This window comes from Panthera pardus, unplaced genomic scaffold, assembly GCF_024362965.1.
Source record: "Panthera pardus isolate Hobbes unplaced genomic scaffold, ASM2436296v1 HiC_scaffold_25, whole genome shotgun sequence".
In the NCBI taxonomy this organism is placed as follows: domain Eukaryota; kingdom Metazoa; phylum Chordata; class Mammalia; order Carnivora; family Felidae; genus Panthera; species Panthera pardus.
Genome location: NW_026526821.1, coordinates 21,721,605 through 21,736,064, shown reverse-complemented (window position 1 = coordinate 21,736,064; position 14,460 = coordinate 21,721,605). Strand labels below are relative to the sequence as shown.

The window sequence follows — 14,460 nt, the reverse complement described above, 5'->3', positions numbered from 1 at the left end:
GGCGAGATGATCTCTCCTGAGAAGAGGAAAGAATTCTAATTACATCTCAGGACAATATTCGTTTGGAGAGAGGAGAGACAGAACATATGGTGGGGAGGGGCACGGGCCACATTAAATGGGCATTTGTTTTCTCGTTTACCTCGCGGTGTGGTGGGGGTGGCGGGGGGGCAGGGCTCCTGCTGGGTCGGGAGAGCTGCCTGCCCTGGGATTTTCACGGGGAGCTGGGCCTTGGGAAGCACAGGAGGTAGGTGCGGCTCCCACCGCACCCTGGGGGCCGTCAGAGGATGGAAAATGTCCAACCCATTCAGGACGCGCAGAGCGCCCGCCAGGTGCTGGGAGCGGCGTAACCGGTGGGGGCTCCACATCCCTGTTCTCCAGGAGCTCGGCACGCAGTGCCTGCCGTGGACACATATGTGACTGTGACCGCGTGGGCAGGAGGTTGGGGTGAGGTGGGATCCTACCCCGGGTGGTCAAGGAAGGCCGCTCTGAAGGGACCAAGTTTGAGCTTTGAGTGACTTGAAGGAGCCAGTTGGGCAGAGAGACCAAGGATAGAGCATTCCAGGCATTGGGGACAGTCAGGGCAAAAGTGAGGGGAGAGTGAGGCACGCTCAGAGGACAGAGAGGAGACCGGGGGAGGGCGAGCCCTAAACCCCACCCTGGTGGGTTCTATCTTAGTGTGGTGGGGAGCCAGGTGGGTTCTAAGCAGGGGTTTGGCTAGGTCTGACTTGGTTTTACAAGACCGTGGTGCTGGGGTTGCGAATAACCCGGGAGGGAGACTGGCGGGGGTGACTAGAAAACTCTGGAAGAATTAACAAAAACGGCAGCTTCCTCCCAGGCCTCCTTGCTCATGTCTTCTAACCCGGCCCTTCTCTGATCCCTCACCTGGGTGGGCGTCCCGTGACCTCCACGGACTCCGGGATAGAGACCCAGCTGGTGTGGGGCATTCAGGGCCCTGGACCCGCCCCTTCATCCCCGCGTCCTGCCAGCTGCTGTTGCACACCCCTTGCCCAGCCTCAGTGAGCTCCTCCAGGGGCCCCACGTGAAGCCAGGCCGTTGGCGCTCGCTGCCCGTCTGCTCCCAGTCTTGCCACCTCTCCCTGACCCGCCAGCCCTGTGCTCGCTGGCCCTGCTCTTTCCAGGGCCCCAGCCACCCCTCCCCACTTTCTCCACACAGCCCTGTTCACAGAGACGCCGCACGACATGACTGCACGGACGGGCGAGGACGTGGAGATGGCCTGCTCCTTCCGCGGCAGCGGCTCCCCCTCCTACTCGCTGGAGATCCAGTGGTGGTACGTGCGGAGCCACAGGGACTGGACCGACAAGCAGGCGTGGGCCTCGAACCAGGTACCGCCCCTGGGGTGACACCTGAGCTAGGCTGGGCGAACCCTGGCCCCGGGGGGTAGAGCAGGAGGCAGACCGAGGCTGAGCACGGGGGAAGGCCGCCGCAAGAAGGCCCCTCCAAAGAGCAGGGTCCCTCCCTTCAGTGTACAGGCGGGGAAACTGAGGCCAGAGGTTACAGGGCAAGGCGGGCAACCCGGTCCCTGCGCACGCACTCACCGGAGCAGACGCTGTGGGTGCCCTTGCACGCACCTGCCACCAGCCCTCCAGCTCTGCCTGAGAGCTTTCTCTGGGCGACAGAGCCTGCTGGCCAGCGAGGCAGTCCCGCGATGACTGACGGAGCCGGAGGACGCATCCCCCAGCAACCTGGCCCGCAGCTGGGGTAACTGCAGAGCCCTGCGTTCTGTCCCTGAGGTGCCCAGCGAGAGTGGGTTCCGGCTGCCCACAGGGGTGCCGGGGGCGCACTACTGACTTCCTCCCCTTTGTGGTCTCACCCACCCACTCCCCTACCGATCCAGTTCCCTGGGATCCCCTCCCAGGTGGACTTACTGCCCTTGAATCTTTGTCTCAAGGTCGGCTTCTGGGGGAACCCGACCTAAGACGCTTCCATTCTTACGGCTGGGTCAAGGCAAATAATATACAAGCACGTGCCTATCTGCCCACCCATTCGACATACGAACACGTAAATGTTTACGGACCTGCATGTGCACACACGGGCGTGCGCGCACATTCTCGCGTGTTCGTGAAATAGCCTCTAACATGTTCGCAAATACGTATTGAACTCTGTGTCAACTCTTCAACGCTTCCAGCCTGCCTCACAGGGCTCAGAGGTCTCGGTGCAGGGGTGGGGTGGGGGGCGGGGGGTCAGAGGAAGCTCCTGGCCACAGATTTGCAGGTATTTGCGATTGGAAGCATCTGGGGTCAGCCTGCAGGGAATAGTATGTGGGCAGGACTCTGACAGGATCTGCCACAAACACACGACCCGGGGTGTGATACACCTGAAAATGCAAACACATCCACAGACAGAGACACAAGTGGAGAGACAGATATTCCAACAGACATATCAGGCAGGCTGACCCACCCCTCAGATCCCTAAATCCCCACATATCTAAATGCACAGCACGGTTTAACAGACCCCCTCTTTATCTTCCTTGGCTCTGACTCACCCCCACCCCGAGGCAGCACAGAGCTGAGGGATGCCCGGCTCCAGAGCCTAGAGTGTCACTTGCCCTGTAGGTACAATCTTAGCTATTGTCCCCTGCTCCTGCCCCATGACGCTAATGCCTTGTCTCTGCTCTCTCCGCCCCTCCCGCTCCCTCCCCACAGCTAAAAGCATCTCAGCAGGAAGACACAGGGAAGGACGCCACCAAAATAAGTGTGAGTTTTGGTAATAACTTCTTGCAAGGGCTCTAATGGAGGACACAGCTGTAATTTAAAAAAAAAAAAAAAAAAAGAAAGAAAGAAAGGGTCCAGTTCAGCTGGGAGCTTGGGCTTGAAGATGGAGGAGAAGAAAAAAAAGAAAGGGGGAAAAATGGCCTCGTTCTGTTTTTTAAAAGACGCGGATCTTTCAAGTTCATTGAATGACAGGCACAAAAAATGACAGGGGGAGAGATGCATTCTGTCCTGTCGGGGCCAAGGCTGTGTGCATCCTGGATACTTTGTGTCTGTCTCAGCAGTATTTTTTATTTGGGGAACTAACAGGGTCTAATGAGACTAAGCTGGCTTTTTTCAGCCCATCATGACTGTCTGTGATGGCATGTCATGGTCACTTGGGTCAGCCTGGTTCCCAGGGGTGAGGTGGGGCAGGGGGAACTACAGCCGAAAGATTTCAAGACTGGCCGTGCCTTCTTTTTTTTTTTATTTTTTTATTTTATTTTTTTAACGTTTATTTATTTTTGAGACAGAGAGAGACAGAGCATGAACGGGGGAGGGGCAGAGAGAGGGAGACACAGAATCTGAAACAGGCTCCAGGCTCTGAGCTATCAGCACAGAGCCCGACGCGGGGCTCGAACTCACGGACCGCGAGATCGTGACCTGAGCCGAAGTCGGACGCTCAACCGACTGAGCCACCCAGGCGCCCCGTGGCCGTGCCTTCTTATGCATGGACTCATTTTATCAGTGCTACAACTCCGTAGGGAATGGCCGAGCATTTGCCCATTTTCCAGGTAGGATAACTGAGGCTTAGCAGGGTCAAAGATTTGCTGGTGGTCATGACGTGGTTGAGCTGCCTGTCTTCGGGGCTTGAACTCCTTGTCTCCAGACTCTGCTGGGGCCTCATCTGGGGACCCAGGGGCCTCAGGGAGTGACAGTTTTTGTGGAGAAGGGACATCCCCAGCCAGGCCTGGAAGAGGCACGCAGGATTGAGAAAGGAAGGGAAAGAGAAAAGCATGCTGAGGATGGGGACAGGCCTAGGGACATGTGTGACCATGGGGCCCGGCTGGATTGGTACATGGGGCATCAGGTCAGCCTGGCAGGAGACTAGTAAATCCACTAGAAACATTAGAAATGTAGGTGCCCACAAGGGTATAGTGTGTATGTGGGCGGGGGGGGGGGGAGTGACCTCCAAATTCACTCTTTTCTATTGATTCCAACACCACTTTTCAAGAGTTTGTGGGGGAGCTCTGTATCCCAAGGTCAGTGAGACACAGATGTGCTGAGGAGCCTTGTCCCACAGCAGAAGTCACAGTGTAAATAAAGAGTGGGCACCAGCAGGCATGGGGGGGTGCCATGCTGGACATTGAAGATGGCAGAACAGAGGCAGGGAGGCCAGGGAGGAGGGTCCCGCAGCCACTCTGACAAGAGGTGGGCATGTGAGAGAACAAGGGCCTTTAAAGCAACATTTGCACGGTCTGCCCAGGGCCCTTCACAGCTGGGGTCTGGAAATTCAAGCCGCTTCCAGGTTAGGACAGCTCTAGCTCCCCCCTCCACCTGTGCCCCCCACCCTCTCCACAGGCAATGCCCCATTTCTTGCCCAGACACCCACCAGTGAAGCCTGGGCAGGTGGAGACCTGTGTATATGTTACTATACCTGCAACTCTTTCTGCTGTGATTTTGTTTGGGGTTTAAGGAGTGTCTCAGGCAAAGGGAAGAATAATCTAATTGACTTAGAGGATTAGAATTCGTAGCTGCTAGGCCCCACGTGAGGGGAATGCGAAGCTGCTAATTAGTTAAATAAAATAAATGTGCTCAGCGTGATTGTGCAATCACTCCCCACCCCCAGCCCCTGTGATTCCTGTTCCAGCTGGGGCTCCGGGGGTCTGGTTAGGAACCTCACAGAGAGGCAGAGACTACCTCCTTGTACAGACAGCGTCTCACACACGACAGTTCCTAAATACACAGGCACGGAGTTAGCCTACACCTGTGAACAGATGCACATCCTAGTTTCCCGCAGTCCAGAAGGCTCAGACTTGTCTCCATGGCCTTCAAGGCTCCGCTCGACTCACTCTTCTCACCCTCTGTGCTGTCTCATCTTGCTTGACCTGGCTCCCCTTCCCCTCCCAACTCTGGCTGCTTTTTTGCCTTCCCGTTTCTTCCCACCTCCTGGCCTTTGCATGGGCCGGTTCCTCTGCCCAGAAAACTCCTCTCTCTTCCTTCAGAGCTCAGCTCAGGATGCCTCCCTTGACCCTGTGGCTCAGCTGGCACCCCTTTTCCTTGCTGGCCACATTTCCATCTGCAATCACCCATGTGTGTATTTGTTTCATAGCTGTCCCCCCAACACCTGGGGCTGGGACTGTGCCTGCTTGATGAACTTGTTACATTCCCAGAGCCTAGTACAGTGCCTGGTACATAGTAGGTGCCCAATAAATAACTGAATGGTATATACAAACACACACCCAGGCCAACGGTGGTATAAACCCAGACACAGATTTTGGTGCACGGACAAGCCAGTATGATGTGCATCCCTGCCTGTACCTGTACCTGTACATGTGACATGAAGGCACAGAGTGGCTCCTGTGGGGCCACGGGGCCTAGAACCCAGGCCCTGTATCTGGACCAGCCAAATGAGCCAGGCAGGAACTCGGCCCGGTAGCCCCGTGCCTTCTAAAAGTCCTGATTGTGATGGGCAGCTCCTGATTTTTTAAAAAGTTAATTGGTTTTTTTTTTTTTTTTAAAGTTTATTTATTTTTGAGAGAAAGAGAGAGAGAATACAAGCTGGAGAGGGGCAGAGAGAGAGAGGGAGACACAGAATCCAAAGCAGGCTCCAGGCTCCGAGTTGTCAGCACGGAGCCCGACGCGGGGCTCGAACTCACAAACTGGGAGGTCATGACCTGAGCCGAAGTCAGACGCTCAACCAACTGGGGCAGCTCCTGATTTTTAACTTTTGGGACCTAATTTGAAAAACACTGTGGGAGCTAAATAGCATCACACGCTGGCTGGGCAGCGTGGGCACCGTGGGGTCTCAGGCTCTGGGGCAGGAAGTGGCATCAGCTTCCAGGGGCCTGGTGCCGGAGGGCTCGGTGACCTGTTGGGGCTGCCATGGTAACCCCGGGAAGGTTCAGGATCGACTGTGCTGAGGACGCAGTGGGGCCCGCACCTGGCATCCCTGAGCCCTAACACTTTGTATAGTATGAAGTCCTAGAGATTGGCTGTGTGAATGAGTGTGGTTTACTAGATTGAAAACTGCCCATGAATTTGTGGTCATAAGACCCCTATTCCCAGCATGTGGGGGGGGGGGTGGTGGCTGGAGCATGAAAGGGGGCCCAGCTCCTGTGCAGGAGACAGGTGAGGTGACGAAAGAGCTCAGAATCTTGTAGGGAGGCCAGTTATGTAGGAGGACAGGCCTCTGTGAGACAACAGTAATAATAATAAAGCAGCTAACATTTAGAGAGTGCCTGCCATATGCCAGGAACCATGATGAGCGCTTTGCTTCCCATCAATGATCTCATTTCACTTGGGACCTGGGGAAGGACCCCTGGCCTAAACACATCTCCCTTGGTAGCTTGCATATGCTGGGGATTTTACCTTCAGGGCCTCATTTCTGTGGCTCAGGCAAATTCTTGTTCTTATTGGTGGTTTTCAAGTTCTGCAAGTTTTTCTTTTGACCTAACTCAAAGGGGACAGTCCTGAAGAGGCCTCAGGAAGCCACTGCAGCCTGTCTCTGGGGTCTCCATGAAATCTCCATGAAGCGTTGAAAGACACTGGCCTTTGTCAGACCAAGCGGCCGGGTGGGCCAAGCCCCTGCGAAAGCCACCCAGCTGCTCCACAGGTGTGGTGCACATGTGGACACTGGGTGTTTCCGGTGGAGGGCTGGAACAGCTGGAGCAGTGCACGACGTCTGCCTCCTTCCCAAAGAATTAACAGGCCAAGTGGTGGCTCGTGGTTGACTGCGATTTTTATTTTCTGCTCTAGACGTTTCTATCTTAAATTCCTGCAGTGATCCACAATATACATAAGGGCATTAAGTCCTGAGGTTCTCCAGGGAGGCCAGATTCACGTGGAGCCAGAATCACTCCATTCATCTCAGGAATGCCCGAAACATCCGTAGAGCGGTGGGGGCCTCGAAGATGCACGGTCACACACACCCGATCCCTGTCCTCGGGTGCTCCCAGGCCAGTGTGGGAGATGGATGGTAATCCAATCATCACACGTGAGAAAAATAAAATTACAACTGTGACCATCAAAATGAGGACAGCTGCCTGGGAGGGGTCTGAGCCAGTAACAGAGGACTTGGCCTAGTCTGGAGGTTCTGGAGGGCTTCCTGGAGGGGGTGCTATTTGAAGTAAGCACTGAAGTATAGAGGTGTTGATGACTAGGAGCGGGGATCTTGGCTGGGTGTGTAGGTTTGAGGAGTGCAGGAGGCTGGTGTGGCCGAGGGGCAGGTGGGGATGAGACCCCAAGGGGCCTGGGCAAGTACTGCCAGTAGCCATGGATGGAAGGGCCCTGAGTTGGGGACATGGTGTAAAGATCTGTCTGGCTGTCATGGAGAACAGATTAGGAGGGGCCACAGTGGCTTTGGGGAGACCTGGGAGGAGGCTGGGATGATGACCAGATGAGAGAAGCTGGGACCCTGGCCAGTGCAAGGGGGCTGGACTCTGGAGAGAAGGGGAGGGGCCCAGTGATGTTCAGAGCAAAGATCGGTGGGATTCTGGGATTGACTGTGCCAGAGTGCAGAAGGAGCGAAGGCAGTGATGACGTGGGAGGGCCTGGCTGGAGCAGGTGAGGCCCTCTGGGGTCGAGATTCGGAGAGACCGGGATGGATTCTGAACAAGCCAAGGGGCTGACGAAAGCGGCACGGGAGTGGCAGAGCTCAGGGCAGGCCCTGGCATGGGGTAGGGACCATCTGACGCCCCATCCCCACCCCGGCACCTTCCCGGGGCCACCCTGTCACTCTCAGGCTCAGCCATGAGGCTGCAGGTAGGAGAGGTCTGGCACCATGGACATATATCAGCACCTTTCGTTCTTCCTGGTGTGGCTCTGGAGAAAGATCCCAGCCCTGAGGGCCCAGGGGTGCCCCTGCCAGGCCCAGAAAGGCCTGGGCCATGGGTGAGCAGGGAGGAGGCTGAGCCTGGTCATGGCATGGACTCGCCTTGTCTCTTTCAGCATAATTAGGTGCTTAATTGCACTGCTAAGGCCTGTCGATGCTTGTGCTGAGGTGATTATGATTTACAGCCAGGCTGCCGTGCGGGGGTCTCCTCTCCTCCTGGCCTCTCCAGTGTCGCTGGAGGGCTGAGCCATAGGGTTTTCTGCCCAGTTTGTGAATGAGGAAATCCAACAGGCTGCTTCCTCCGCCCCCAAGAAGCTGGAGCAGGATGGTGGACCCCCCTCCCATAAGATATGCCTCTGAGGATGGGCCGGGCTCCCTCAAGACAAGGAAGGCCGGGGACCTTGGGAAGGAGGTAGGAAAGGGTGAAAAGGTAGACCTGTGGTTTACTGGTCACGGGAGGCTCACCAGAGATGTGGTTAAGGCCTGGTCTCTGTCACCAGCTGGATGGCCTTGGGCAAATCACCTTACCTCTCTGAGCCTCAGTTTCCTGACCCATGCAATGGGTATCCTGGCAGGGCCTACATCACGGGGTTATCGCGAGGCTCAAAAATGATGCATGAAGCTTTCAGCACATCGCCTCCTAGTGATCAAGTGCTCTGTAAACACTGGCTGCGAGCCCTACTCTTACTGCTGTTATGGTTTTTATTATTTGCCTTCTCCAGACGGTGCTTAAAAGGGTAGACACCAGGGCCAGAGAGACCCGTGTCTCATGTGGCACTCTTCCTGAGGTGCGGGGTTCGGTGTGGGGTCTGGGCTCTCGGTGAGCCCGTGCAGCATTGCTGGGGTCTGGCTGCTTCCCAGCTGTGACCCCAGCACCCAGCTCAGAGTGCGTTCTTGCCAAATGTCCACCAAAGGCACGACGAATCCATCCCAAGAGCCTGGGTGCTGGTGGCTTGTTGGGGTCAGACCCGGCCTCCCAGCACCCTGGCATTGCTCCCGGACTCCCTCCTCCTCTCTGAGAGGCCTCTGTTCTGCTGGCAGAAGGGGCGACAGGGTTGGTGGGGGGCGGGGCGCAGAGCAGACTGCCTGGGGAGGGCTGGTCCAGGCCTCGCCTCGCGTCTGGGGGCGGGAGGGGTGTGCTGCGGCTGGTGCTCCCTCCCTAGGAGCGGCCGCTCCCAGTGCTTCGCATTATTACTCCATTAGCGCCTTGTAGGGTTGACAAATGAAGGATAATTAATATCCGTGAGGGAAACAGATGTTGAGGTAATTCGCTCCCCGCTGCGCATTTGCAACAGCATCTCCTAACTCGCCTGAGAGCATGGTGGGGCCACGGGGCCTCCCTGTGCCCTTGGTCAGAGGTGATGGAATCAGCAGGGCCGGTGGCCTCCAGCTGGGCCCAGCCTGGAGCTGGGCAGGGGAGGCTGGTCCTCCCTCAGCCCCACACCAAGAGCCTCACCGTCTCGCTACTGGGAGTCCTGCCCGTGGCCCATCTCGTGCCTCCCACTCTACCAGAAGCCCATGTTTTCCTGCTTTGTGGGCGTGACGGCCAGCCAGCCGGAAGGCTCAGAACCAGAGAAGACGGGCCAGGCTCCTTGGCTGTCCACCCAACCACCCCTCCTCTTCCCTCCTGGAGCCTGGGAAGCGCCCCTGTGGCCCTGCCGGTGCTGGGTGACCCCTGATGGGCCTGTCACACCATTTGGAGGGGTAGCATGCATGCATGGAGTCAGGCCTGGGTTTAGTTCCCAGCTCTGCCCTTCGCTGACTCAGTGCCCACAGGAAGCCCCTTTTCTTTTCTGAGCCTTCATTTCACCATCTGTAAGGGGGGTATAGTCATGGGTAACGTGACCTCAAATTAGAAAGCATGATATCTGGGTACCACTTCCCTTGAAGAAAGAAGGACCTAGCGTGAGTCCACTCATTCAACAAATGTTTGTTGTTGCTTACAGAGGACAAGGCCCTGGATGGTCACTAAGATGAACAAAATAAGTATCATCCCTGTCTTCATGGTGTTTTTAGTTTGGCCAGGGAAAGAAACCAAAATCAAGTCAACAAATAAATGGTTCTCAAACTGTAATAACTGCTGTGAAGGAAATAAACGGGGGGTTGTGATCGAGGGCGTCTTGGAGGAGGTGCTGTTGAAAATGAACGGGGGTCAAGCAGGTGAAGAGAGGTGGGGGAACAGCATCCAGGCAGAGAGACCAGCATGTGCAAAGGCCGTGATGTCAGAGAGACAGCTTGGCATTTGGAGGAGACGAAGGGGGCCCAGGGGCCCGAGCAGGTCAGTGGGATGAGTGTAAGCCACACGTGCGTGTGCCCAGCACAGGCCCAGGCACGCCTGCAGTGAACGCGCCCCTGCGGAGAGGGCCCTCTTTTGCGTCCCGGCCTCCTCACTGCAAGGGCGGCTGGCGGGGGCCTCCCCGCTCCACGAGCTGGGGCTTGGCAAGAACATGACAGCTGGTTTTCCGTGCCCCGCCCCCCCCGGGCCCCCACCCCAGGGGAGAGGGACCACTAGGGCTCAGGGCTGGGGCTGCAGGTCTGAAGCCCACTCAGCTCCCGCCTGGCCTGGCGAGCCTCTAGTGATGCCAGCAGGTGGTGAGGTCAGCGAGAAGGGGCCGGGGACCGCTCTCCCCCGTTCTGTCTAGACAGGGTGGGGGCTGCACGGGGCAGGGCAGGCAAGTAAGAAGGGGCCCGGGAAGGATGGGAGCCCCTCCCACCTGTCCTCTCCAGGCCCAGCTCCCCCTACCCTTTTTAACTTCTTATGGTGAACTGTGGATTCACAGAAAATGGCAGTAATAGATCATAGAGTCCGCTTGCCTTTCACCCAGCTTCCCCAGTGACAACCTTTTCTCTTCTCGTTGGCAAAAATTCTTAGTAGCTCTATATTCGCCGCGGGTTTATTCATAAGAGCTCTAATCTTGGAAACTCCCCACCTGTCCATCAACTGGTGGCTGGATAAACCAATTGTGGTGTGGTCCTGTGATGGAATACTACTCAGCGATGCAAAAGGACAAACTGAGTCTTGCAACAACATGAAGCAGTCTCACTGATACCTTCTTGTGTGGAAGAAGCCACACACGAAAAGAGTTCAAGGACAGACAAAACTAATCAATAGTGACAAAAGTCAGAGTAGGTGGGGGTGAGTATTGATGAGGAAGGACCGCAAGGGTGTGCCCTAGAGGGTTATAAGTGTCCCATGCCTCGCTCTGGGTGGTGGCCACACAGGCATACATGAATTCAATTTCATCAAACTGTATGCACTTTACCGCATACAAGTTATATTTCAATTTTATTTTATTATTATTTTTTAACATTTACTCATTTCTTTTTTAATTTTTTAATGCTTATTTAATTTTGAGAGAGAGAGAGAGACAGAGCACGAGTGGGAGAGGGGCAGAGAGAGAGAGGGAGACAGAGAATCCGAAGCAGGCTCTAGGCTCTGAGCTGAAAGCTCAGATGTGGGGCTTGAACTCCTGAACTGGGAGAGCATGACCTGAGCCAAAGTCGGATGTTCAACCAACTGAGCCACCCAGGCGCCCCACATTTATTCATTTCTGAGAGACAAAGAGACAGAGCATGAGATGGGGAGAGGCAGACAGAGAAGGAGGCACAGAATCCAAAGCAGGTTCTAGGCTCTGGGCTGTCAGCACAGAGCCCGACACGGGGCTCGAACCCATGGACCATGAGATCATGACCTGAGCTGACGTGGGACGCTTAACTGACTGAGCCACCCAGGTGCCCCATATTTCAATTTTAAAATAAAAAATGTTAAACCCAGGGAGCCTGGGTGGCTCAGTCGGTTAAGCGTCCCACGTCAGCTCAGGTCATGATCTCATGGTCCATGGGTTCGAACCCCACATCGGGCTCTGTGCTGACAGCCCAGAGCCTGGAACCTGCTTTGGATTCTGTGTCTCTCTCTCTTTGCCCCTGCCCCACTCACACTCTGTCTCTCTCAAAAATAAATAAACATTAAAAAAAAATTTAGGGGCACCTGGGTGGCTCAGTTGGTTAAGCATCCGACTTCGGCTCAGGTCATGATCTCACGGTCCGTGAGTTCGAGCCCCATGTCGGGCTCCGTGCTGACAGCTCAGAGCCTGGAGCCTGTTTTAGATTCTGTGTCTCCCTCTCTCTCTGACCCTCTCCCGTTCATGCTCTGTCTCTGTCTCAAAAATAAACATTAAAAAGAATTTTTTTTAATTTAAACCCAATCAAATAAGCACGGAGCCAAAGTACAAAGACAAATATTACAGATACTCTTCCTCCCCACAACTGGAGTGAAGTTAGTATCCTGATATATTTGTGATCAGCAACCTTTTTTTTTTTTTAATGTTTTATTTATTTTTTAGAGAGAGAGAGTACTAGTGGGGAAAGGGCAGAGAAAGAGGGAGACAGAATCTGAAGAAGGCTCCAGGCTCCGGGCTGTCCGCACAGAGCCTGACTCGGGGCTCAAACTCGTGAACCGTGCGATCATGACCTGAGCTGAACTGACTTAACTGACTGAGCCACCCAGGCGACCCCCGCCCCCCGCCCCGCCCTGCCTTTTTTTTTAAAGAAGTAGAACATTTCACACTAGGCGAAGACTTCACTTTGCAGTCTATCCCAGGTTCACGGACCTCCCCTGGGCTCCAGCCCAGAGACGACCACTGCATCCCCTCCCGTCTGCTTTCACACTTGCACACACGTTGTCTCCAAAGCCAGGATGGAGTGTTTTTATGCGTTTATTTACAGACATGACGTGGCCCTGAGGGGCTCGGCAATGAGCTCTCCCTCCCTGAAGGTCCCTGAGCCCAACTCTAGCTCAGGCTTTTTAACTGCTGTGCGGTATTCCATCACATCAACTGACTACCGCCTACTTATTCGTTCTGTTGATGGACGCTGAAGTCGTTTCTACTTTTTTGCTATTTAACTCACTCTCCTGCAAGCCTCCCACTGCCCTTGTGGGAGTGTCTCTGGGGCCCCATGCTACAAGCGTGCTCCTGGTTCCAGCGCTCCCCGTCTTCCCAGCTCCCACCTGATGGCCAGGTCATGGTCTCTCTGTCCCCTTCCCCAGGTGGTCAAGGTGGTAGGCAGCAACATCTCCCACAAACTGCGTCTGTCAAGGGTGAAGCCCACGGACGAAGGCACCTATGAGTGCCGTGTCATCGACTTCAGCGACGGCAAGGCCCGGCACCACAAGGTCAAGGCCTACCTTCGGGTGCAGCCGGGAGAGAACTCGGTCCTGCACCTGCCCGAAGCCCCACCCGCTGCGCCCGCCCCACCCCCCCCAAAGCCGGGCAAGGAGCTGCGGAAGCGTTCGTTGGATGAGGAGGCCTGCAGCCTCTAGACTGATGCCCACCTGGCCGCCCACCCACCCCACGCCCCTACAGCTGTACAGAGTGCATGAGGAGCCGCTGGACCCCGGGGGACGGGACCGCCTGGGTCCAGCCGCCTCCCCATCCCCAAGACTGCCTGTGGCCACCACGTCGGCCCTCTGCCCACCACTCCCTTGCTCAGCATGTAAGCCCTGCCCGACCCTCCCTTTTCAGACCCCTGCGGTGACCTGGCTCAGAGAAGGTGGCCCCAGGCACTAAGGGGACGACCGCCCCGAACGCCGGGGTGGGCACCGTGCCAGGGCCAGGCTGCCTCTCTGTCACCAGCTTCAGTGGAGTCCAGTGTTTTGCTTTGCTTGCTTGTTCCCCATCCTGTCCCAAGCCAGGGCCTCCCAGCCTTATTCTCCCTCCTTCCCCATCATCCCCCGCCTGAACCTGGGGGTGTGGACAGTGACCCCTCCCTGAACTTGGACTTGAATCTTCTGAGCAGAACTAGGGCCTCTCCCCTGGCGACAGAGCCCCCAGGAGAGCCTTGTTCTGAGCCCGTGTCCTGTAAACAGGGTCACTCGGGCCCTGGGAGGAGAGGGAGACACCTCACTGCCTCCTGGTGGGTCCTTCCTGTCCAGCTTCCTTATACCTAAGAAACAGCTCCCTGTCCCACCTTCTGCAGAGGTGGGGGGACCAGGAATCTGCCCGTTTACGTGGCGAGTCCGAAGGAGGGCCTTTTCCCCTCTGACCCAGTGGCCCAATGCAGAGTTTTGCACCAGCAGGACCCCTTCGAGGGTCTTCGAGGCTCTCCCAGGAGCCCCCCTCTGCCAGCTCCCAATGTCCCAGCCCCCTTCTGGGGCCCATGCCATGCCCACTCAAGGGCCTGGGGCTGTTGGGAGCCCAAAGCCCCCCAGTACCAACCTCCTCACAATTCCTAATCAGGGGGGGACACCCGCCCCCTGGTGATTTGTAAATATTTCTATTGGGCCCAACACCCCCTGGGAACTGGCTCAAACCTCTGGCCACCCCTTAGTGACGGGAGTTGGGATATGGGAGAGGCCGAGGGCTCTGCCCGGGGGGTGTGTGTGGGTAACCCTGTACACATGATCCAATCCGTGACTAACCAGCCAACCTGAATAAAGCGGTTTAAAAAAAACAAAACAAACCCTCGGGCAGTGTCTTTCTGGGGCATTTGTGTCTGGAGCAGTGCGGCAGGAGAGGCACAGGTGGGGACGGCTTGGCCAGCAACTTCTCGCTTCTGCTCTCTGTCCCCCAATCGCAGAACGTGAGCTGGCTGGGGCACGAGGGGAGGGCCAAGGGAAGCCAGCCTTCGTCCAGCTCCAGTCCCGTCACCAGGCACTTGAATTATTCTTAGATTTTGAGGCAATCACACATACAGAAGAGT

The 14,460-nt window shown here is 56.1% G+C and overlaps 1 protein-coding gene across 3 annotated transcripts in view; it reads left to right on the top strand.

Moving 5' to 3' along the window:
* The window catches only part of VSTM2L (V-set and transmembrane domain containing 2 like), a 38,053-nt gene extending 23,832 nt beyond the window's left edge, over positions 1-14,221 (top strand). For 2 of the 3 annotated variants that reach the window (XM_019458529.2, XM_019458530.2), the window contains 3 exons: positions 1,174-1,343; positions 2,664-2,714; positions 12,809-14,221. In XM_019458529.2, coding sequence (XP_019314074.2) covers positions 1,174-1,343; positions 2,664-2,714; positions 12,809-13,081 — 494 coding nt within the window. In that variant the 3' untranslated portion in view covers positions 13,082-14,221. Of the gene's footprint in view, positions 1-1,173; positions 1,344-2,663; positions 2,715-12,351; positions 12,674-12,808 lie in introns of those variants that run through there. The other variant, XM_019458531.2, reaches the window with a different exon arrangement.
* Positions 14,222-14,460: the final 239 nt, after the last annotated feature.